Source organism: Coturnix japonica, chromosome 9 (assembly GCF_001577835.2).
Source record: "Coturnix japonica isolate 7356 chromosome 9, Coturnix japonica 2.1, whole genome shotgun sequence".
NCBI lineage: Eukaryota > Metazoa > Chordata > Aves > Galliformes > Phasianidae > Coturnix > Coturnix japonica.
Window position 1 is genome coordinate 20170060 of NC_029524.1, and position 25008 is coordinate 20195067.

The following is a 25008-nucleotide window of genomic DNA, read 5'->3' on the forward strand; positions in this document are numbered from 1 at the left end:
CATGCACTGAAGAAAAACCAGAGTGGATTGCCCTGTACCTGGAGGAACATCAGGGCAGGTGGTGGTTGTTCAGTGACTGCCATTGCAGGAAAGCTTAAGGGACAGGGACTGTGAATCCCTTCCTTGCTCCACTCCTGCTTTCACTTCCAGAAGGGGATTGTGAGAGCCCTGAGCTGCTGTCTCCCCCAGGTACTCCATCCTTCTTGCTCCCTCGTGCTCTTCAGACAGAAGCACATGTTTATACATTGTGTACAACTTTATAACAAGTCCTTTTCCTTGCTACAGCACTGAATGTTTATCACATGCCTGAAATCTTACTGAGAAATGCTTGGGAATGTGACCTTCTAGCAGCACTGTTGTGGCACTGTGTGCATTAGTATTTGTTACATGAAGCAATTCAGATATTAGCAGTGCCATTTATTTTAGCATCATATTCTAACTAAGCTCCTCAGAGATTAAGTTCTTAGAAATCTGTCCTACTGACTTAAAAAAAAATGAGCTTCATGGGGTGCTACTTATAGCATTGGTGTGTTCTGAAGCTGTGGTCAAATATAAACCTTTGTTTTTGTTTATATATATATGTATATACATAGTAAGAACTGAAGGAAATTGTATCCATGGTGTGTAAGTTCTGAAAGAATTGCAGGTGTTTTTATCAAGTTAGAAAGTTCATGTTAATGAGCATGCAGGCACCTTACAAAGTGTTTGCACAAGTGTTAGTTAATGAGCTTATAGGTACATTCTTTCCACTCCACATCAGTTTTATTCAGCATGGGTTTTGCAACCAAAGTTGCATCCAAGATCTGTGAGGTCTGGCTTGCTGAAAGCAGCACCTGGCTGATAAATAAATCCTCCCTGTTCAGTCTGTTGATCACAGGAGGGAATATTTGTGTGCATAGGAGTGCTGAACTTCAGCAGGAGGACGGGCTGCTGCCCAGCAGCTGCTCTGTTAGAAGAGATGCATCTCAAAGCACGCTGCCTCCCCTTGTTTTACTGTTGCATTAATGCCGAATGTCTGGGGTGATCCACAGTTCCCCAGCCTGCAGCAAGGCAGGAAAAAGAAATTAAGCATAGCGTGATTAGTAGACTTTGTGATTCCTTGTTTCATCATCTGGTGCAGCTCAACCTCCACTGGATTTCTGGGTGACATGAAACCTGTCATGGCAGCAAAAAGCAGAGGGGCTTCCAGCAAACCATGATGGTCTTGTGGGAAGAGTTTAAATGTATGCAGCCAACCCCATGGGAACTGTGGTGCTCAGTTCACCCTGTGTGAAAATGATGCTCTTTCAAAATCGTCTTTAATCCTTCTCTTTCACTGAAAAATATGAGAACTTTAATTAAAATTTAGGACGAGTGCTCCGTTTTAGGAAGTTCAGTGCCTTTCCAACACAAAACTAAACTGAATTATTGGTGTAGTGCGGAGAGAAGAGGAGTCATCCAAAATACCTTGCACTATTTTGCCCCTAAGTTATGTTTTGCTTCTTATTTATTTATTTTTACATAAGACCACGTCCTAAATACTAAACCCGGTGAGATGTGCAGCCTTGCTCCTGGTGGTATCATGCAGAATATGTTTTATTGTCTGCTCACAGAGTGCTGAAAAGGCTCTGACTTACTGATACTGGTTTGCTTTTGCATCTTCCATCCAAGGCTTCCCAAGCACTTCGTACCATCCAGCGTGTAGAGCATGGCAGGACATCTGTGAGGTAAGGACATCAATTCTACTGATGTATTTATTTATTTTTAATGTGTAGAATAGGTGAAGCATTGAGTTGAGATGTGCCTGGGGTTGCTATGCACCAGCAATGCTGCTGGCCTCCCAGCCATGACAGATGTGATAGATATCCCTTCCTTCAGGGAGAACCCTGAGAGCACCTTCCTCTCATGTGTCTGTTGCTTAGTGTACAGTGAATCAAGAATATCACAGCACAATTCTTGCCCTTTTATTTTAAGTGGGATGGCACCATTTTATTGTATGCTGTCCTTTTAATGTCTTTCTGCAGAACCCAAGTTTCTGATAAAACAGCAAGGCTCAGGTTTTTTTTGCTTAGAGTTCTATTGCCTCTCAGATGCCCTTAAGTCCAACTGCCATTTCATGTGGAATTTTTATTGTTAATCTTCTGTTATTTGTGAATTATTTTGCAAACAGACCAATTCAATTGCTTGGAGCTCTGAACCTGTCAGGCCAGCTTTTGTTCTGATTGCTTCTGATAAGGAGCTTTGGTAAGAATGCTGTGCCTCCAGCAAGTTACCAGGCTCACCTTGGTGGGGAGCAGCTTCAAGGTCCCCAGGAACTCTCAGTTTGTCATGAAAAGGGAATCTAGGTGCAGAAAATTCTCCTTCAAAGTTTTGCTTCTGATGTGGGAACGCACCCTGAACCAATGGCAACACTCTGTGTTATGAGCTGAGTCTCACTTTTTGCATAATGATGACCTGGAGGTTGTGGTGAGAGCTGAAGTCACCACTTCATTCCCATGTTCTGACCACAAGAAGGTGCAGAAACCTGCTGCTCACCCTGTAGACTCTGAGCTGGTGGGGATCTGTGTGAGAGCTGGGAACTTCGGCAGCACCTTCAACCTGTTTCCTCTTGATGGAGTGCATGGGTCCATCTCAGATGCTGCCCTGACAGGCAGAGATATGTGTCCTGCCTCAACAAGAAGGTGATGATAGGTGATGGGAAGTCAAGCTGATGAGGCACCTCACAAACCATGCTCTGAGTTTAACTGTTCAACCAGCCCCTTTCTTAGAACCCAAGCAGGACAACAACATGCTTTACAAGATATGTTGTGTGCATATAACAGCAGCAGCAGGGTAAGGTCTCAGATGCAGAAGGCCAAGGAGGGGCGGCTGTGTTTCGGTGCCACAGCTAAAAGAGAAGATTCAATGGGTCTCCATTCCTGAATTTTAATGATTCTGTGAGCAGATTTTGTTGTCCTACTTCTAAACGCAGCATTAGAAGCCAAAGTAAACTTCAGACCCTCTTTTATATTCATGGGAAGTGTTACAGAATGACAGCATTTTTCCTTTGGAAAGACAATCTCCTCTACAGCAAAGGAAAAGAACAAGTGAACAAACAGTGCAAGCTTACCAAGGGCTTTTTTTACCTTCTTCCCAAGCAAGGATAGCTTTCCACTTAACACAGAGCGTTCTGTTTTCTCTATTAAAAACAAGTGCCCTCAAATGGAAAAGGCTTTGTATTTTGTCCCAGAAACAGAGAGTTTCATTCAAAGATAAGGCCTCTCTGCGTTATGGTGCCTGTAGTCACCTGACGGGGCCGCTGGTAACTTTTAGGCTGCTTTAGTCTGCATTCCTGAGATGCTTTACTCCTGGCACTGCAATTAACAGCTTAGGGTTCACTGCCTGCCACCGGATTCTCTGCTTGCCACCCGTGCCCTTGGATGTTGCCCGCAGTCGCAGGAGAGCAAAGCAAATAGGCTTTGTTTCAAAGAATGCAAACTTTGCACCCGTAGCCATCACTGAGGATGCCGTTATGGAGTTGTGAGCAGGTAAAAAAAAAATAATACTAATAATTAAAAACAAAAAACGTCTGTAGCTTTTTGATGTTCTGCTCTTAAAGCTGAGAACTGCTGAGTATGATGGGCCCAACTTCCAGTCTGGAAGCATGCTTGGAGCATCTCTTGCTATTCTCAAATATAATATTTGGAAATATTTTTTAGTGAATAAGTGAAGAAAGAGGGAATTGTTGCATTTAGGGCATAATGTTTGTGTTCCAGTGCATGCTCTCAAGTTTGGCAGCACCTTGTGATGAATGAGTGTGCCCAGAGCTGACACCTCTAGCAGGTTCATTTTATGCAGACCTGAGTGAAAAAGGAGGTCATACTGATGGGTTTTTTCTCTTAAGCTTAAACGCAGACTGTTTGTTGTGCTGGGGAAGTGTGTTGTTGCTTTTGTCTGTAGTGAACATTCAGGAATTTGGTGGAAAAAGGTTATTTTATTTAAAAATTGCATGGTGTTGGTGGGAAAGGATAGGAGAAATGCACTGCAGACTGGAGCTGAGGGACCACCCTTGTCCTGCTCCCACCAGCAGGGGGTCATGCAGTCTCTTGGAAGGCTCAAAGGCAAATATTCTCTGCATGCAGACATTTGTACCTGCCTTTGCAATGTCCAGACAAGGTGTTCTGGGCCCAAGGAACTCTGTCCCTTCCTTGGGACAGGAGGCTGAGGTTTGTCATGAAGACTCTTGCTTTGGAAATGGATGAGCAGAGGGTCCCGTCCGCATGGGAAAGGACCAGGCAGCCCTCAAATAGCAAACAACACTTCTGAAATGGCAGGAAAATCAACAGATCTCTCCTCTAATTAAGTCAAATGTCCCCTCTGTGGAAGCTTTAATCACCACAGTTCTGGGACACGAGTGCAGGACTGTTGTCCTTTGTGAGCCTGCTGAGCCTGGCCCTGCTTGGCGTGGCTTCTGTTGCATTCCCCAGCCAAGGAAATGTCCATAGCTTCAGCTCAGCCAAGTATTTGTTTTACGTGAGCTGGAAAGGCTGAAGGGATCATTCTGACATCAGAAGTGACTGTTTTTTCTGAACCCAAGTCATTATCTTGATCTTACAAATAGCATATTTCTTGAGTCAGGACTCGTGAACCCAGAAAACCAAGCAGCCCAGCACACCTGCTCCAGCTCCACTCTAATGCTGACCATAGAAAGGAGGTTGGCACTCCTTTTCAGTTAGTCCAGTCCTTTTTCTTTTTCCTGGTGATACACATTGAAAGAACAAACTTTTTTATTTAATAAGAGTGTTTAGCTAGTCAGTGTTTGAGTGCAAAAGTCCTTCAGCGTGCAGTTCATGGTAGGTGCTTAAGGACGTCCCTAGGTCAGGGATTTCTGCACGCTGATTATATGTACCATTTAAAAGCTTCTCTGAACTGGATGGTAGTGAGTTCATTTACTTCTTCCTTCTTGTTTTTCCCTCCCTTTTAGATGTTGGCTGAGGAAGTAAGTCTTGAAATATGCCACAGATTTATACTTTGTCCTGAATGGATGGCTGATGGACGGGGTTGTTTCCATTCTGCCCTCATCTAACTCCTTTGAGCACATGGTACACGCAGAGTCCTGGCTGCGTGGCAGCAAGGGCCACCATGCACCATCTCTTTGGGCTGGTTTTGGCACAAAGGGACCTTTCACGTGCAGGGGATCTTTTCTCCTTGGATGATGCTGAAATCGAAGGAAGCCTCTCTGAAGCTCTTGAACAAATAAGGATAATTAGTTCATCTGCTGTAAGTGAAACGCCTTCCTGTAATGCATGAGATTAAATGAATTTATTGTATTAACAAAGTGTTAAAGACAGGGACGTGCACAATTTATGATTTTAAACTCAAGAATGCCAAGCAAAATGTAAGATAAACATCCTGCTTCCTTTTCTTTGTCTGGGACTGGCTTCAGGCTTGGAGGCAGCTGCCAGGGCACTGCCTAGAATAGAACAGAACAGCTCAGGTTGGAAAAGCCCTTAAAGATCATCAAGTCCAACCACAACCCAGCCATACTACCCTAACTCTAACAACCCTCTGCTAAATCATGTCTCTATGCACTACATCCAAATGTTTTTTAAACGCATTCAGGGATGGTGACTCAATCAGTTCCCTGGGGAGCCCATTCCGGTGCTTACCCCACTGCTCCACAGGCTCCATTGTGGAGAACTGTGTGGTTACACAGTGGTTGGTGAGCTCCTGAAGGGCAGCAGTCCACTGCCATTGCCAGAGCCCAACCCCTTGTATCTTGTCCCTGTGCCACCTCCTCATCCTTGTTTTTTGCCTTTAACTCGTGTCTGGTTACAGAACAAGTCGTATCTAGTTTAATGATCAGCCCATCCGCTCCTTGATTATATTTTATGGGAGACCTGGGACAGAGCCTCAAACCCCACAGATGCACTTCTGTCTGGGGTTTGTGCCAGCCTGTGGGAGGGAGGGAAAGTATCTGAGTGCTCAGATATTCAGCAAGAAACATGATCATACTGCATCCATTGTAAAGGTGGAAGTGAGCAAACAATGGGCAGACCCCAAACCTTTATGCCTTCTGGTGAGTGCTGTGGGATCTGCTCCCAGATGTGCTTGGCACATGTCTCTTTATTTCAACCAGGACTACCAAACTAATGACAACGACCAGGCTGTTGTGGAAATCTGCATCACTCGCATCACCACTGCCATCAGGGAGACGGAATCCATAGAGAAGCATGGGAAGGCCCTGGTGGCTCTCTGGGAGTCGTGTCTGGAGCACAATCTGAAGCCTTCTGGCAAAGACGAGGACACGCCACATGCAAAAATTGCATCTGATATCATGAGCTGCATCTTGCAGGTGAGAGGGAGCTGAAAGCAAGGGAGTGTCATGCAATGGTCAGCTATTCAGCTGTATCTCCTAAAGAGCAGCAGCACTTTGCGTTATCTGAGGGTGTGTGAGTGGCTGCACATCTTTAAAACCAAGAATTCGACCCCACGTGTTGGTGTATGTTATTATGTGATGCCCATTGCAGTGAATCTAAACAGCTGCAGCTTCCTTTTCTTTAGAAATGTTGCACCTACCTAGTGCCAGACCTCACTACCTGAATGCTCCATTAATTCTTACTATTTGCATTACGTGTAAGAGTTACAGGGGGAGCCACAGGACCATCATTTGGAGACACAGTTGCTTTAGAGTGCACTGCTGTGGGTTTTAGGAAGAAAACAGCATCAAGTAGCTGGGTTTGGACACCAGCTACAGCACAGCTTAAACTTTCCAGACTGGAGACATATCTTGTCTTCACAGTACCTTTAAAGCCATACTGAAGCATGCAATGGCTTGTCCTCACTTCCAGTCTGCTCTGTCAGCAGCTGTGTGCCCTTATCCAAATGTTTTAGGGGCTGCTCTGTTGCAGATTGCTTTGAGAAAGGAGTTTGCTCAAATGAGATGAGAAAGTCATAAAAGCATTTACTGCTCTCTGAAACAGAGCTGCTATCAGCAAGTTCCTTTGCACAAAAAGAAAACACAAAGGCAGGCTTGGGCTGAGTTTTTAATGCGGTACGTGAGGGTTGGTTGAAGTTGTAATGAATATCTGACAGCTGGGTTGAATCTCACAGCGTGTTTCTGTTGACATTAGCAGCAGGGAGGTCCCCTAGGTTTGCAAACAGCACTATATCATATTATTAAAATCTGTTTTTCATTGTCACCCTCACAATTTCCTAAGTGTGCTGTTGAGCCCTGGTATTTACAGTGGAACAAATGAAACCTTTCTTCTGTCGAAATTAAAGCCTTTTCTTATCTAAGTATTTTATCTTTATTATAGGAAAAAAAAGTAGTCCCATTCTTCAGAATTTTTAGATCTGTTTAAGCACTCATCAGAGGGCCAAGCCTTATCTTCTCATTCTTTCTGCACGCAGTCCTAGTGTGTAACTTGGAGGCAGAATTTGGCTCCTACTCGCTATCTCTCATCCAAAACGTAACAAGGCATTATGTTGATTTAAACACGCTGCTGCCTACAGATCTGTTCGTTTTGAGGGCTTTTCTCATCGAAACACAGGTTTTGGTCATACAGCAGTTGCCACATGAAGCTGCCTCAGTGCCAGGAGTTGCTTCAGCCCATCCTTACACAGGGGCTGGAAAGTAGCCCCTGTAGTCCTTGTAACCTCTTAAACTGGCTTTCCTGCTCTTGTTGAGCAGCAAGCTGTAGCCTTAATTAGGGTTGGTCCTGCTCTGCTGCGGCTAATGGCCAAGGCAGATCCCATTCACAGAAGTAGAGTTGGCTGTATGCACAACAGAGTTGCTTTCTTTTTGGGTTTAAATGTCTTTTTTCCGGTGCTGTTCCAGAATGAGCATGTGTTCAGTCTGGACTACCCCTGTTGTTCACTATTTTGTTACTTTCTGGAACATCTGGGGCCCAGTGGTTGCCTGTGATTTCAAATGCTAATTAAATATAATCACAGTGCAGGATTCTTTTCAAAATCACTGTATTCTGGTTTCAAAGAGATGTTCAAAAGTGAGGGAAGATGAGAGAAAAGCACTGATTAAGGAGGTTTCAGAAAGGATGTAGGTCCTCAAATGCACGTAAACAAATATGTCCTGCTTGCTTCAAGGGTGGTTATGTACAGGAGATTATTGGGCAGTAGATGTGTGCTGCAAAAAATCCTTCCACACTATGATCTCACAACCCAGGTACATGTGCAGGTAGCCCTGGGACTACCGAAGCCTGACACCGTTCTCATAAAATCATTCAGGCTGGAAAAGACCTCCAAGAGCATCCAGTGTAACAGCACACCTACTGCTAATATTTCCCCACCAGACTATATCCCTCAGTACAACATCTAAACATTTCTTGAACACCTCCAGACACAGTGTCCCCACTGCTCCTGACCAATATTTGGGAGAAGAGACATCTCCTAATATCCAACCTGACCCTCCCCTGGCACAGCTTGATGCTTTTGTCCTATCAATAATTACATGGGAGGAGAGGTCGACTTCCACCACACCACTGCGAGGCCAGCAGACAGCTTCCTTCAGTGCAACACATAGAACAATTTTTGTTGACCCTGGTGTTCAGAGAAGTTGGATATGGTCAGTTTGCCCCAGCCGGGGTTGGAGAGCTGGGAAAGGGGACAGGGTAGGGGAGGACAAAGGGTAGAAGGAAGGAAGCTGAGCTCTCAGTACTCTGCAGGGCTGGCTGCCTGGCTGGGCTCTGCTGGCACAGTGAGCAGCATGAGTGGGGTCCCAGCAGGAAGAACTGCTCCAAGGGGTTTACTGTACGTTGGGGTGAAAGCAACCTGTACTGCTCAGATAGCGGATGTGGCTTCTGCTGTCTTCTCTGATGGCACTAAACACAAAAATGCATTGGTCAGAATGTTGCTGATGTGTGAGTAGTGTACTAAATATCATGTTTTCTGCCCTTGCAAAATACAGAAATGTGTGTACAATCATCTCCTGCTGCAGTGGTTTTAGATTTCCTTCCTTGCTGTTTCTTTGAAGCCTGCTGTCAGTGCTGTCACCAAAGCATAAGCTTTCTTGACCCCTTGTTTTGCTTTTTCTGTCCCCCCTCCCCGATGTTCTGATCTTTATTTTCCAATTCCTATCAGCAGGAGATGTCTTATTTCAGCCACTTGTTTTTCAGAGCTTCTTCATGTTTTTGCAGAATTACAGCCGTCCTTCGGTGATGGCCTTGGCTGTCCCCGTGGCAGTGAAGTTCCTTCAGCGGGGCAATAAGGAGCTGTGCAGGAACATGTCAAGTTACCTCTCCCTGGCTGCCATTGCTGAAGCAGAGCTGCTGGCTGATCACACAGATGCCATTGTCAAAAGTGTCCTTCAAGGTATGAGCATTGATCCAACCTATAGGGTTGGAAGGGACCTCAAGGATCATGAAGCTCCAACCCAACCCCAACCCCCACCATAGGCAGGGCCACCAACCTCCACATTTAATAGTAGATCACCGAGCCCACCCTGTGACATGCGTGTATGGAACATGCAAACATTCATAAACATGTGATTAAGTATATCAGACACAATCTAAATTAACAGAATATATCAAGGAAGATTTCTTGAGAACACGTGAACTTAATGAACCCTTTGAACCATGGAAGATTCGTTGTAGATTGGGTGACCCCCAGGGCAGGAAATCTATCTATAGCTGTTAGTGCACTGTGCTAATGGAGTGCAAGTAACGAGCTGTGATAGGAGGCTGCAGTTACTGGGCTCCTATCCTTTCTATTAGTGTCAATGGCAATACTTGAAAATAGGAATGAAGATGAAATGGATCCCACCCTATGTCAGATGTCAGATATAAAAGCCTTGTGGTGCTGATGCAGTCTCACCTGCATTAGTAGCTTCAGGTGGTTCTGCTGCTAAACTCTTTGCATTTGACTTCTGTGCTTTAAAAAGGAACCATAAATATTCAGAGCTCTAAAAAAGGAGTTCCAAATTGGCCAATGTTGTCAATTTCATGGTTGCAATACGGTGCTGCTGCAGTAGCAAAATCGGTTTGTTTTTCCAAGCACAGGTAATAGCAAGAAGTGCCAACAGCTGCCTAATTATTACACAAACATTGCTGGGTAATTCTGTGCAAAATTAATCTTGAACATTATTATACATACAAAAAAGGGAGTAGTTATTTTATTATTATTATTATTTGGAGGGAAACCCTGAGCTGGAAAGAAATTTGGTGCTTAAGATGCTACAAATTAGTCTAATTGGTTTAAGGCCAAATGTGATCAATAAGTATGAGCTGTGGGAGAGCACAAACTGACTGGCCCCAGAGCAGGATGTCCCTGTGGCTTTGTGGGTTTGTAGTAATGATTCTTTTAGGATCTGTGGCATTAGTATTTAGATGCTTATGTTGTCTGTTAGCACTGGGGATGAATAGAAACATGGAGTGTGATGAGTTTTACGGTATAGTCATAAATGGAGAGGAGTAGCAAACATCCACAGCTGACTGTTGGTCTTCCTGCATGTATGATATTCCACCAGCAGATGTTGCTGTGGACATCAGAGAGGGGAGCTGCAGGTTGCAGGAGGGCACTGTGCTGTGGTAATGCTGGCAAAATGCTCTCCCAGATACTTTTGTGTTTTCCAGTCAGGCAAATGGTCTGTTACAGACACAGCTCAGCTGGGGGAGGAGGGGATGGGTGCTGATGGGGGTTGCTGCTGGCGTGGGGTGAAGGGTTGCTGGCTGATGGGGGAATCTGTGCTGGTTTGCAGTGGCTGTAAAGCAATAGTGGTTGTAAAGCGTTCCAGCTGAGTCAGTGGGAATGACTGGGTTGTGTTTGGTAATGGGCCAGAGCAGTGCGGAGATAGCAAAAGGCTTCCCAAAAACCAAAGCATCCCAGGTATGAGGAATGACAAGAAAAGCAGCCAGGAACCACTGCTGGTAATCTGTAAGGATTTTGCTGGTTCTGCTACATCCCAGGGACATTTGTTTTCACTTAATGGAGGGCAGCGTATGGAAGGAGGGTTTGAGAGGCTTTCTGTGCTTGCACAATGCTGGGAATTTGAGTTTTCCTCTGAAGTCAGCAGATGAACAGAAGTAACCTTTCACTATCCCATAATATAGGTTATTTGCAGGCCTTATTTTGTAAGGACTTTCTGTTGTGCTCATTGCTGAGTGTTCAGATACACTTCTATTGTGGTGGAAATTGCAGCTCTCTGAGCATTTATTTTGCCTTAAACGTACAGCATGGCTGGAATGCTGAAGCAGAACATGTAGCTTTAGCCACAGAGCACAACCCCCCGAATGGCATAGTAAAGTGGAAATGGCATCATCATCACTTTTATTTTTTACTACTGATGCACTGTGGAAGGAAGGGTTTACTAGCAGCGCTGTATTCAGCAATGAGTGAGGCAACAAGTGTCAAGAAGCTGCTCAGAGTGCAGTGTTAGGAGCTGCTGCTGGCTGGTGTTGGCCTACAGCCCTCCAAGGGGCTCTCCAGCTCTATCAGACTTGATATGTGTTTCTTTTCTATTGGCAATTCAAATGGAGCACTTAAAAACATGGAAAAAAATTCAGTTTCCTATTTATTTAGAGCTTTGGTCGATGAAAACCACGGAAGGCCTTCATTTAGTAAAGTATATTTACAAAACAACTTTACAAAAATAATCTCAATAAAATTATCACAAAGTCAATTTACAATATAATACAACCGCACTTTCTCGAAACGTAACATCAGATTATGATGGTGAATATTACTCCTATATGTCGGGTCAGTCGGTGGCACTACAAATGCTTTAAACAAGAAGCTAGTTCTATTTGTAGCCTACAGATTACTAACAACACTTAATAAACAACACGCTTCTTGGCTGATGGGCTTCCCCTGTGCGGCTCATGCCAGAGGCTGAGTAGCAATGGCCAGGGAAGGCTGGGAGGTGTGCAGCCCCTGCTTGGCATTGGCAGGGCTGGGCAGGAGCTCAGAGCAGCACTGCAGTGCCCACAGTTGCACTCAGCTTTCAGCATAAGTTAGAGAGATGGTGGTCATCTGACCTCAGGAATGGCTTATCCAATGTCAAGTCTGGATGTGGTATTTTCAGTGTTTTGCCAGAACAGCAGGCGGAGATCAAATCCCACCCCCACAGCATCTCACTGCATAAATTTGTGGTGCTAATCTGCCTTGGGAGCTGGATAGATACAGGCTTCTTCAGCTCTGTTCCTTGTACGTACACTGGTGTTCTGCTCTTAACAAAATGTGCTCTGCTTCAGAAACTGCCTTACTGGGGCTTAAGACATATACTGAGCTCCTCCATATGGCAGAATCTCCGTGACTCCCCAGCCCACAATGTTGCCCCGGGAGCTGCATGCATCCTCTCCGCCCTGCGCTGCTATCTCCTCAGTGCTGAGCACTCTGTCCCACAGGTTCAACCCTGTTAACTTTCCTGAGAAGGCCAAAGCTTCATCAAACCCTCCTCCAATGCAGCAGCCGTTCTTCTCTTGGCCGATCTGCAGAATTCCTCCATCAGGAACAATGTGAGTGTCAGCAATGCCCACAGCAGTGGCCGTGAGCGCTCCATCCACCCACAGCGATGCGGTCCCGTTATCTGAGCTCCAGCTGCCACACAGATGGATCCACCTCCCGGTTACCACCACGTCCCTGGCAGTCACCTTGTGCTGGGCATTACCTACAGCGAGCACTGCAGACTGATGGCTGAGGTACAGCTGAATCTCATAGGGGTTGAGTTTTGTTCCATAGGAGAAGACTATGGTTTTGTCCAAAACCTCTGTTGCTTTGACCCAGACACAAACAGTGAATGAGGTGAGGGTCATCGCAGCTGTTGGATGAATGCTCCCAAAGATCTTTCTGGAGCGCATTGGGAACAGGATTGCTGTTTCGTAGCCTGAAAGAGTTAATTAGGAAGATGACATTAAGTACAAGTCATTGGTACATGCACAGGTAGGACTCTTGGCTCACACTCACTTTGGACTTTTCAGAGGGCTGTGAGCTCAGCTCATCCCATGCGATGGAGGAACCCACCTGCAGGATGCTTTGAAGAAGCTGTCAGATCTGATGGATGAATTTGCTGTGCTGTTCTTATGGCAGTGAGCCTAGGGGCAAGTTGTGCTGCTTGAGCAAGGCTCAGCTTTTCCTTCTCCACAAAAGCGCGTTCCTGCCTTGTACACACCATTCTTAGGGTTTGCTGCCTGCCTGTCCTGGTGCATTCCCTCTGCACTGGGGAGCCCTGCAGTCTGTGAGGGATGCATTTGCTGCTCTGTCTCTCTGGAAGTCTGAGATACTGTGGTGTTCCTGGGACAGCAGCATGGAGCTGCTGAATCTCTGTGTCAGAAGCAGCTGCAGAGCATCCTGCAGGGCTGGATGCCACCAACAGCTTCTGAGCAGCAGGGCTGAGTGCATCCATTCTGTGAAATGCAGTGTGCTGTGGCAGGAGCCCACCTGGAGCCAAGCCTGGAGCAGTGCTGTGCAGGAGCAGGGAGTGCTGGCAGAAGTGTGCTGAGCTTTGGTTCTTTTAGGACTCTCTTTTGTGACCCTGTCTGTAGGGCCATCAGGAACTGCTGGTTAAGCACTGACAATATGGATGTTTGTAAGGCAGTTCCTCTCCCATTGTCAATTAAGCATATGTTGTAATAGAAACTAGATAATTGAAGCTGCTCTCAGGAGTTCACAAAGCTTAGAAAAGTATCTGATGATTACTGAGTGCAAGATATCCTTGGTGTCCTACGTGCTGTTCCCTGGTCCTTACATACAAGTGGATGTTGTAAGTTACATAGGGAAAAAGCAGCCCCCTCCCACAATTCAGCCATCTCATTTCCTCCTCAGCTAAAGCATGTGGAATGTCTAAATGTGTGGAAACTTCCGCTTTAGTGAATGAAGGCCTCTCTGTGTCCTCCAGGGCTGTGCTGCTGTGTTATTTCAGACCACTTCCTTCAAACCCTGGGCAGATTTTGGAATGTGGGAAGTCCCACCTGAACATGAGAAAGAACTCCTTCCCCATGAGGGTGACAGGACCCTGGACAGGCTGCCCAGGGAAGTGGTGGGATCTGCAGAGGAGGGTTCAGAACCCACCTGGATGCTTTCCTGCATAACCTCCTGCAGGAGACCTGCTCTGGGGGCTGCAGAGGTCCCTTCCAACCCATATAGTTTAGGGATTCTCTTTTTCTGGGAGACCTGAGAGGCAGCTGCTGGGGATGCTCCTTAAGATGCTGTGAAGGAATGCTTTCACCAAGCAGCTTTTAGTTAGCAGGCTTTCTGGCTTTGTTATCAGGGGCTAAACAAAATTAAATCCAGCCTCACTGAAGAACAAAAAGTGTGATTAGGAAATCCCTCAAGACACGTCTGGCAGCAGTTCAAGATTAAAGTCAGTTGCAAAAAATTCCCTTGAAAAAGAAATTCCAGGCAGAGAGATACACTGGAATTACTTAAAAGGTATATTTTGAATTAAAAAGTAAGAATGCTCTCTATAAAATCATGTTGCAACTGGAGGAAATACTCTGAGTTTCCAGTGCTGAGGCTGAGGTCTCTAATGCTGATCAAGATTTGACTCTCCTACAGGGCACAGTAAATGGTGCAAGGCTGGCTGTGCTATGCGGGGAGATAAGGAATGAGCTCATGCCTTTTGGAAGGCAAGATCCATGTGCTTGGGATGGGGGTAAGGGATGTGCTGGAAGGTCTGCTCCCAGGACATGCAAGTTTACTAAAATGCTGCAGCAAATAAAGGGGGGAAAGCATAACACTGAATTCATGTTCCCCATTAAAATACAGCTTTGAGTTCTTGCTCAGCTGTGTGAGAGCTGATGGCATTGCTAAGTGGTCGCTGACGGTGCTGGTGGGGCTGCATGCCTCCTTCCTGTTGGCACACGTGCAAGACCATATGAGTGTAGGTTTGTGGGGATTTTCTTAGTTTTTCAATCTACGGGCAGTTTTATTTGTGGTACAGTGTAGTTATTTAAGATGTGGGCGCACTGAGAAAATACGCAGCCATAGTCACCAGGCTGGCAGAGCTGCACAGTTCTGCTGGGCACACAACAGTATGTGCCCATGCTTTCTGCAGCTGGGGCTCTGCTCTGCATTACCCTGCTCTATTGCTGCTGTGGGGAGTCTTGTTACAGAGCACAAGGACCCCAAGGAAATCTGAGCAGTGAGTTCATTGTTCTATGGGCACCTCACTTGCACACTGATAATCCAGAAGGAAAAAAAGTAAATGGAGGGGTATCAGGCTGTCGGCAGCTGGTCTGTGCCCTGCTGCAGTGCCCTCTCAGCTGGGGAGGAGGCTGAGGAAGGAGCAGGAATATGCTGCAGGGGGACAGGAGAGCTCAGTGAGTGGGGGGTGCACCACCTGGGGAGGTAGAAGGGAAGGCTAGTTTTTTTTTTGCATGAAATATGTTTGCTGCTCTTTGGCAGCTGTTTGGATCTAGGAGAGCTGCTGGAGGTGGGTTGGTGGCTGGGTGGCTGCTTTGCCCTGTGTGAGGGTTTTGATTAAATCTTTCTTTGATCCCATGTTTGGGAAGCTCAGAACTGCTTTCTCGAGAATGCCTGCTGAGTTGCTTCCCTGTATCTACAGCCTGCTCAGAGCCTCAGGGCTGCCCACAAGGCTGCTTTGGGGACTTACGAGGAGGAAAGCATTCACAGGACATTTGCTTGTGCCCCCAAAGAACCCTCTGGGAAACGCCCCACGCTGCACTCACCTGCTGGCAGTAGGTGCTGGGCAGCCCACTTCTGAGATGCCTTCAGTTCGGCTCTGGTCTGCTGCAGCTCTTTCCATAAGGTGTTCAAGAGAAGGTTGTCCTCTCTGCTGGGGCCAAGCTTGTCCTGCTGGAACTGGAAAGCTGTTTCTTGGGCCTCCCCCTCTGCCCATCTCAGCCAGGAGCTCTCCAGCTGGCCCAGCCTGGTGGACACGTTGTGGCTCAGCTGCAGGACCTGCTCCAGAACCTTGTCCTGCTTGAACTCACAGAGCCTCTCAGCATCCTCAGGTTGGTCTCTGTTCCTCTGCAGTGCCTGCTCCAGCTGGGCCAAGGCGTGGGAGGTGAGCTGCTGCACCGCGGAGCTGAAGGTGCCAGCGAGGCCAGCGGAGAGTTGGCTCAACTCTGCTCTGATTGCCTGCACGTCCTCCTTCAGCCCATCCTCCAGCGCCTGCAGCATCATGTTCTCCTTCATCTGTGAGTTCTCCAGCATGATGAAGAGCTTGTCCCACTCCGTGTGCTCCCGCTGGCAGTCACACGAGGCAGCTGGAAGGCAAGGCACGGATTTAAGTTTAAACAGAAGGTGTGTTTCCCAAAACCTGCCTCTGTGCAAGGCTTCAGCCTGCCCCTGCGTTTGTGTCTGTCTCAAAGCAGAAGGCAAAGCAGTGCTCAGTGCAGCAATCCTAAAACCAAGTGGTGTCTGCTGCAGGGAAACAGAAAAGTAGTGCACAGCAAACTGTGGAGCGCCATCCCAGTACCGGAGCATTGCCGTCTGCAATAACCTACTGCTACAAGCACATGGTTCCTCTTAAAATAATGCTTGTGGCTGTTACAAGAGCTGAGCAACAAAGAACGCAGTGCTGCGCTTAACAGAAATGTAGACTGTATCTACTCACATTCCTCAGTGCCCAGGACCGGACCTTCAATTTCGTTGTCCAGATTCACATACATGAGATCGTAGTCGTCATCTTCATCCAGCACGGAAGCAGAAGCCCTGAAAACACAGAACAGCATGAGCAGAGAAAGCACTCCTCCAGGCAGCATTCTGCAGCTGCTTCCTGCAAATAGCCGGGCTGGGGCTGGGCTGGAGTGGGACTGCAGCGGGGACTGCGAGGAGCCACGGGGCAGCCCCTAATAAATGCTCCGAGTGTCTCAGCTTGAATGAATGAGCGCTGCGAGTGCCAGCGCTGTAATAGGAGCACTTCTGGTTGTTGGTTTTGGCAGTGAGGAGCAGGGGGCGTGCAGCTTGCTCAATGTCAGCCCCCAGGTCTGCAGGAGGGGGGGTCGGGGAGAGCTGCTCCGCACGCTGCTGCTTCCCCTGGAGCAGAGTTCCAGAAATACACAACATGCTGGGCTGGGAGCAGGGACAGGGATTGCTGCCTGAGCCGCATCACTTGGGCTGTTCTGTGTTCTTTGTGCAAACTCCATTGGCTGCTGGTATGTGCTGCGGCTCCGGAGGGGGCTGGCAGGAAAACGTGTCTACCTGGAGCTGGTTTGGATGCGTGTGTCTGGTGTAACCCACATACTGTGGCTTTGGGGGGATTTTAATTTGGAATCTTCTCCTCTGCTAGTAGTTTGAGCTCGAAAGGAGAACTTGTAAAATAAAGACAGCTTGTTTGGTTTTTACTTTTCTAGCCCAAATTAGCAATAGCAGCTTTGTGTCCTTGCAGGTAATGTATTCTGTCTAGTTTCTTCCTTCTGAAGCCTACAGGTTAGCAGCTGCAGGATTGGAATTGTGTCTATTAACAGTCAGGTTGTCCAATTTCAGACTCAGATGAGAATCCAGAAAACGTTGATTTGAACTTCAGGTGAATTGGTGCTTTGCTGGTTACTTTTGGTTAGTTTGGGTTACTTTTGGTTAGTTTGGGTTACTTTTCCTGGTTAATTAAAAGAAAAAAATAAAATCCTTGATGAATATACAAATTAAAGAGGCACCTTCAAAAGAACCTCTGTGACACAGAAGCACTGATCCCATGGTTAGGCAGTAGTTCTCGTGCCCCTTAACTATTGTGCAGTCTCACCTGTAGCACCGGGGAGGGACAGGCACAAAGGTGTGGGTAGAGCAGCCAGAACTGAGCTGCTCACTGACCTGCCTGGGGTAACCATCAATAAATCTCCTTCATTTGCAGCTGGCTTTGTGCTCCATTCCTGGAACAGGGCAGGAATTCCCCATGGCCCTGGGGACAGAGGTAGGGCTGGAGCTTGCCCTTAAGTGCTGTAGTAGTTGTATGCAGGGGTCTGGGAGAAGCCAGCAGCTCTAGGAGCAGAACAAATGCTTTGGGGGTCAGATGCAGAGAGCTGCTGAGCAGTGCAGAGGTGGTCCCAGGGCTGAGCACTCCTGAAGGGCTCTACCTCCGGATCCTTTTGGAGCCTGCAATGAATTGCATTTCAGTTACTTGGCTCAGAGGTGGTGTTGCAAGGCTTGGGTTGCTCTTCATATATCTGGCACGAGTGTGGTGCGGTCAGGTCTGAAACATAGGTCCCACCTGGGAACTGAGCTGCTTCTCTTGCAAAATTGCAGAGCTTGGGTTTAAGTGGGAGAAAAAGCAGCAGGCCAGAGTGCTAGTTCCTGTTGGAAACCAAATTCAAGGAGACCTTAAGGACTCACAAGCATGCACAAAAAGAAGCCATACTACATTGCAATGGGCAGATGTTTTCCATATGTTATTCAAGTGAGACTTAAATATATTGAGGCAGGCATGTACAGCAATGTGAAGTTATATATTTTGGTATGAGCCGGGGCTTCAAACTGAATTATGGTCAGACATCTTAAGAAAATGTGTGAGAGAGGGCTCTGCATATCTGAGTCTGTCTGCAGTTGACTTTTTCTGGCTCCTTTCTATTCCTGGAAATGGCATCCTTAACTATTTATGTTCAAATTTACTGTCGTGCACATTTAGCTCTCTTAATAACCAATTATTCTTTCCATATGCTGCTTATTTAATTTGAAAGTCTGAATCTCAGTGAAGGAGAAATACAGCTTTTATGTGCTTTCTAGCCTTTTTTGGTTTTTTGCTTTTTAAATCCATTTAAATCACAAGTGTTGAGTGTAGGACTCAATGGACTATGATCCAAATCTGAGAGCTTGTAAGCAGCCCTCTCCTGGTATTGCTTTGGGGATGAGAATTACAATGAATAGGAAATAACTTGATACGCATACGTTGTTATACCTGCTGTGATTTGCTCTATCTGGGCCATGTGCACGGCTTGTTGGCCCGATCCACAATTTCCTCAGAAACTCAGAGGGTGGTGACGCACTGGAACAGGTTGCCCAAGGAGGCTGTGGATGCCCCATCCCTGCAGGCATTCAAGGCCAGGCTGGATGTGGCTCTGGGCAGCCTGGGCTGCTGGTTGGTGACCCTGCACACAGCAGGGGGTTGGAACTGGATGAACATTGCGGTCCTTTTCAACCCAGGCCATTCTGTGATTCCTCTAGTGAATTCCACAACCTCCTTGGTTTGTGCTGATGACCTTTAAAAGCTGCTGTCTCCAGATGGATGCAGATGGTCCAGGCTGCTCCCCAGCCATGCAGCACTGTTGTGCAGTAATGCACCATGCTCTCCTCTGCTTTGTTGGCAGGGAACTCACTGCTGCTGCGTGTCCTTCCTGCCCTATATGAGAAGCAGCCACAGCCGATGGCGCACCACCTGCCTGAGCTGCTGGCACTGATGGGCCACCTGCAGCCAGCCGAGCAGCATCACCTCCTGAGGCTGCTCCAGCTCATGGCACGGAGGAAAGAGCTCAGGGTAAGGCTGTGTGTGAATGAGCTGCTCGGTGTTGCACCTCCTTTTGGGGGGTTTATGTCTTTCAGGTGACCCGGTGAGGTCTGACTGCTGGTGGCTATCTCAGTTGGAGTCCCACACTGTGCACAACGGTGCTTTCCTGTGGTTTGCCATAGAGTTTCCTTAATTCCATTCTTTAATTCCATTCCAAATTCCAGTCATAAAGAGAACATAAACTTTGTGGTCCGGCAGTTGTTGCTGTTATAAACCAGGACTGTGTTCTACTTTTCTGGCTCTACCTCTGTCATTTGAGTTGTAATTACCTTCGCTACGTTTCTAGTAGAACTGTGTGAACAGATCAAGAAAAGCTAGAACAAGTTAGGAACTGATTAAGAGCGAGCTGGAGATTAATTAAGGCAACACATATCAGGCTCTCAAAATGGCGCAACGTTGACAGCACCCAGCTCATTTGAATAAGACAAAGATAAATCTATAAAACCTTTCTAAAAGAAGAATCGGCAGCGGTTAATACCTTCCTCCAGATAGCTGAGGAAACTTTATCATAATGCTCTGTCACAGATGAAATAGAGCTGCCTTTGGAAGCAGGAGACCAAAGAGCCCCATGTGGCCATAGTGGGGCTTTGCTGGAGCCGGTGTGTCTGAGGTCACTGTGTGTCCTGGCTGGGGGCATAGGAGCTGCTGCCCTGCTGGGACGTTGGTGTCTGAGCCGAGAGATGCACAAGGGAATGCGTGGAACCCATTTTTGTGCCCTGGGAAGTTGCTGGAAGGTCTCATCAGTCTGTTTTGAAACACATTTACACACATCCATCAGTTTCCCTGACTCAGAGGTGTGTTTGTACACATGTAGACATCTAGTCATGTAGGTGTGAGAGAATCCTTCAGTAGGCAGTTGAACGTGCTCCGTGCTGCTTGTGAGATGTTTTAAGGTCTAGACCTTCAGCCTCTTGAAAATTGTGTTGTTACAAGGAATGCCAGCTCGCCCGCAGCGTTTTCTGTTCAGCCTTTATTTTTAGCTCACTATTAACCTTGTCATGTTGTTTAGTTCCTGGAGGACACAAAGCATTTTTTTTACCAGCACTTTAATTTACTGTATGGATAGGGATAGCTAAGACCTATGCTGTTTTAATCCTTTAAGTATAGAACAAGGCCTAAAGCAGGGAAATGTTTGGTGAGGGGGCTGAGGGGTTGGGGTTTGTGTTGTTGTTTTTTTTCCTTTTTTTTAAACAATGGAGGATTTTCTTACTTACATATGCATAACTGTAATATTTCAAGGCTACAGCTCACCCTTCTTCCATATGTTGAGCTGAACTTCTGTTGACCTCAGCAAATAGCTGCGTGCAGAGGTCAGCGAGGGTGAAAAGCTATTCCACTGAATCAAAGTCTGACAGCCTGTTTCCATCCCTCCAACGTACAGTACCTCTTTTGGTTGTATGTATTCACCATTCACAAATATATTCAATGCTTTCTTCTTTTTTTTTCTTAAATAGGTGCTGAAAGAGTGTATTCCGTGTTTACTGGGGCTTGTAAGAGACCCCAACCATAGTGACATTGTCCTAAACGTACTGACAGAAGTGTCTGGCTATGACCCAGCAGCCTTGGCTGCGTTTCTTCCAGAGCTAAAAGAAATTGGTGAGAGTTTCCCACATTTGATTGGGCAAACGGCAAAGATCTTTGGGGCTGTTGGACGTGTTGATGAGGTAAGCTGGAAAACTAAAGGTTGGTTCAGCACGTGTGTTTTCTTGTTTGTTCGCTTCTTTTGTTAAACTTCATACTAAGTATTCTGGAGTAACCAGAGCATCACACCAGAAATGCCTCCATGGTTTGCAAGATGGCCGTGTGTCTGGAGTGTAATATCATCATTGCTAGGAGAGCAAGTAGCTCTCCTAACTGACACTGTGTCTGTCCTCTGTGTAAATACGTTCTATTTCTGCTGTCTTTTATAGGGTGGCTAAAGCTCCTATTTGATAAATGCACATGACTGCCGTTATCTCAGCAGCTTAGCTCAGATTGCAGTACCTACAGTAAGAGAAATGAAAGGCAAAGGAAAGGGAAAGAAATATTTTGCAGCCCCTTGGTACAATATTGAATTTTAAATGCATATAGCCTTCAGGAACGTTGTAAGCATGTGATGAAATATGAACTTCCTAATATCATGTAATCCAGCTATTTTGGATTTGTAGCCAGAGTTAATTGAATACTTCTGACAAATGTCTGTATAATGGAAGCGCCCAGCAGCGGTGCTGGGCTCAACCTCATCATAGGAACATCTTCACTTTAACTCTGTTTGGGGTTTGACCTCATGGGAACCCTGTGCTGTACAATGATGTACAGTGGCAAACCCCTAAAAGTTGTTTCATGACCTTTAGGACAGAGGTATGAATTTGCAGTGAACTTCTTGCTTCCATCCTAAGTGTGAAGTGTGGACATGGAAGTGGTGTTCACCAGAGCCATGTGCTGCAAACAGCCTTGGATAATGGTCAGCACTGCTGTGCAGCCTGGGCCCAAAGTCCAAATAATTGGGTGTTGCAAGGGCACTATGTTGGCCTGGCTTATATCTGGCATACCCTGATTCATAATGGGATTTGGGTTTCCAATCCCAGTTACATGCTTACTCCCTTTCACTGCTAGTAATAGATGTTTTCCTTCTGCTTCCAATCAGTTCTATGAAGGCAAAACTAATGCTCTGAAATCACGGTTTTTGTTAAATAAGTCAGATTTTTATAGCTGTGATAAAACTTGGCTACACAGGCAGAAAACAAGTAGTAAGTAGTAAACTGGACCATTTGTGAAGTGTGACACTGATGTCTCCCACGCAGTGATCTGGATAATTAATTTCTGCAGAGCTGAATCCCATCATACGCCTGGACTTTGTAATCCTTGCACCAAATCAATGGGAGTTTGTCTTCATAGAGTCTGGAGAACACAGTCCTGTGTATAGAGATTGGGCTCAGTCACTCTCTTCAAGGTTTTGAAGGCACAAAGGGCTGCAGAAGGCCATGTTTCTTTCTGCATTCAGTACTTCTCTCCTATTTTAATCCCTTGCTTGGCACAGTTGCACGTAGCTTCCCGTGGCCAAACATGCATGGGATAACTGTCTCTGGGCACTGCTGTGCAGACTGGGTGCCTTAAAGGAAGGGTAAAAAGCTTTTGGGACTGAATTCACTGATACACTGGGCATTGCTCACTGCAGCACAGGCACTCAGCCTGCAATTAGATAAGCAGAAACACATCTGGCATCACAAAAGCTGGACCGGCCTTAAAGGTTCAGCTGATAAAAATGAGTGCACCACAAGGAAGTATTGAAGTTCTACTCTGACTTAAGTGGAACTGCTGGGTTCCAGGCATCACTGCTGCCAGATAGCTTATGTAGGTTGGGTCCAGCAGGGCGTGAGAGCAACAGAGCAGTCCCAGAGGGCTGTTCCCTACGCCAGGCAGCATGGAAGTACCTTTTGGAACACCCCTGATGCTCTCTTCCTCCTTCCCAGTGCCGGGGCTACAGACATGAGCCCCCACCTGCATTCCCTTCCCAGCCAAGCAAAGTGAGTGAGAAATGAAATGGGAAGGCTAGGGCTGGAATTTTATTTGTTAATATTTGATTTCACTGGAAGTTTCACTTGGCGGAAAGAAGTGGCGAGGACTGAGGGTTGGCCCTTTAGAGTATAGGCCTCAAACATGAGCAGAGGGTCCGGTGGGTGAAGCTGAAATCAGACCCTGTTCTTTGGCCATACATTTGTGCAAAGTAAAACCCCACCTCAGGGCGCAGCTGAGTATTTCAGCTTCTTTCTTCCCATAAGTGCATGTTTTGAATCAACTGGAAACTGAAGCTCCTTCTGCCATCCCTGTCATCTCTTCGGTAGGATCCCCAGCCCGGATCTCAGGTACAGCAGAGTGCTCGGCCACACCTCACCAAATGGTTTGGATCCTCACCTCCCAGCAGATGGAGAGCCAGAAAACGTGAGAGATATCTGTGATAAAACACACGAAAACAGAAAACACCCACAGCTCCAACAACAATGGGTTCTGTATGTCCAAAGAGGCTTTCTGCTTTGCTTTTTTTTTCCCTTTGGATAAAAAATTGCGGCGGAGATAATAACGGCTTTCATGTCGAGCTGTTTTGCCGTGACTCTGTTTTGTTTAACAGTTACACATGACATGACTGGCGGGGTTTATTGTTCTTTCAGCTCGCTCCAGGCGAGCAGCAGCGTTGCAGCAGGCTGGAGGAGCTCCAGCTGGATCAAAGCGACACGGCAACGCTCAGAACTTCTCTTCCAGTTACGTCTGCTGCACAGTTTGTTTACGAAACAGAAATGTGTTTTAAATGTTAATTGAGCCCGTGTTTATCTCTAGGAGGGAGGAATGTCTTCCAAATAAGCTAGGGAATATTTATCTAACATCCAGCCTCCTTCGCGCCATTGAGAAAAAGGCTCCGCCGCAGCTCCCAGCCCAGCCCGCAGTACCTGCATTGGTTCTGCATGGGGCTGAAGGGCAGTAGCTCTTCTGACTGCTGCACTGTTCCTCTGTGCCACGACTTAGGGCAGCCATTCACCTTTGGTTTGGAGCAAGTTGACTTCTTCTCACAACGTGTCTTACTCACAGCTCTCAGGTGATGCCCTGCCAAGGTGTCCCGTGTGCTTTTATGGTCCTGCTGCTCTTGGAACCCAACCTTCAGTGGTGTTTTCTCCCCTGTTACATGATCCCAGAAGAATTTGGAGTTTCTTCTGAAATCCGAGGCAATAGTGCTCTTGCCCTGCAGTGTAGGGAGGCTGCACGTGATGTACTGCTTCCCTTCCTTAGCTGCTACTGCTTGGTAAGAAGATGAGAACCCTTTATATTCCTAAAGTGCCTTTGCTTGCATTTTGGCACAGGTTCTAACAGCAAAGCTTCTCAGTTCCTGTAAGGATCTGCTGGGTTGGAAGGGGTTTGCCCCATGCCCTGCTGTTCCACCAGAGGATCCAACGTGAACTGCTAAGCTACTGGCTTCTCCCTCTGCTGCTTCTTCCACTCAGGTGTTCTCAGGACTGTGGAACCCAAACTGCTTAGGACAATTATAATAAAACACAGAAACCTCTATGCATTTCTTTACCTCCAGGGTTTGTGTTTTAGTATGAGAATTTGCACATGTGCACACAGAAATAGTTGGAATTGGATTCATGTTCGCTTGCCAAGTAGAGATAAGGTATCCTTGTTAGAAAATATCTGTGCTTTTTTAGATTAGGATCTGAAGCAGCCACTTTCATCCTAATTGTCAGGGGATGTGGTCTTGTGGGTAAACTGCTCAGCAGAGCTTTGGCTACAGAGGGCATATCAGACTGCAATGTGTGGCATGACTGATAGGGCTGCCAGGCAGCAGCTCACCACCAGTGAGATCTTATAATGGGATCTTGTGTTAAACTCCTCTTTGCTACAGCGCTGGTCTCATCTAAACATTGCAATGCAGTGCAAGGAGAACCACTGTGATGTACAAGGTGCTCAGACCCCTTGCCATCAGCCCCACACCTGGCTGTGCTGCGGTTGTCCCCAGAACACTGAATCAATGAGCCATGCTGGGGCTGGGAGTGATGCTGAAGGCTGGTGCTGGGGGAAATGCTACTTGCAGCAAGACCCGGTGAACCCAGAAGGGAAGTCATGATCAGAAGACATGTTTGTGGACTGGAAAAAGAGGTATTGGCTCC

General features: G+C 46.7%; 2 protein-coding genes across 12 annotated transcripts in view; one reads left to right on the top strand and one right to left on the bottom strand.

The window, feature by feature from the left end:
* Window positions 1-25008, top strand: part of VEPH1 (ventricular zone expressed PH domain containing 1) — a 49267-nt gene that overhangs the window by 767 nt on the left and 23492 nt on the right. For 4 of the 11 annotated variants that reach the window (XR_004308367.1, XM_015872214.2, XM_015872213.2 and 1 more), the window contains exons 2-7: window positions 1651-1706; window positions 4943-5238; window positions 6098-6313; window positions 9114-9288; window positions 19173-19339; window positions 20824-21033. Coding sequence is in view for 9 of the 11 variants with exons in the window: in XM_015872214.2 (XP_015727700.1) it covers window positions 5101-5238; window positions 6098-6313; window positions 9114-9288; window positions 19173-19339; window positions 20824-21033 (906 nt within the window). In the remaining 2 variants the exon portion in view is untranslated. Of the gene's footprint in view, window positions 1-1592; window positions 1707-3345; window positions 3507-4942; window positions 5239-6097; window positions 6314-9113; window positions 9289-19172; window positions 19340-20823; window positions 21034-23193; window positions 24998-25008 lie in introns of those variants that run through there. The other 7 variants (XR_004308368.1, XM_015872208.2, XM_015872212.2 and 4 more) reach the window with 7 other exon arrangements.
* Window positions 11468-16917, bottom strand: PTX3 (pentraxin 3). The gene is made up of 3 exons (XM_015872220.2): window positions 16490-16917; window positions 15600-16139; window positions 11468-12796 (listed from the first exon to the last, which is right to left on the bottom strand). Exons 1-3 carry the CDS (start codon window positions 16635-16637, stop codon window positions 12183-12185), a joined length of 1302 nt encoding a protein of 433 aa, XP_015727706.1. The 5' UTR covers window positions 16638-16917; the 3' UTR covers window positions 11468-12182.

Coding starts and splice junctions, on each gene's coding strand:
- PTX3 (XM_015872220.2), bottom strand. CDS start 16,637: ATGCTGCCTGGAGGAGTGCTTTCTCTGCTCATGCTGTTCTGTGTTTTC. Junction 16,140..16,489: donor GGTCCTGGGCACTGAGGAAT/GTGAGTAGATAC, acceptor CTTGCCTTCCAG/CTGCCTCGTGTGACTGCCAG. Junction 12,797..15,599: donor CCAGCACCTACTGCCAGCAG/GTGAGTGCAGCG, acceptor TAACTCTTTCAG/GCTACGAAACAGCAATCCTG.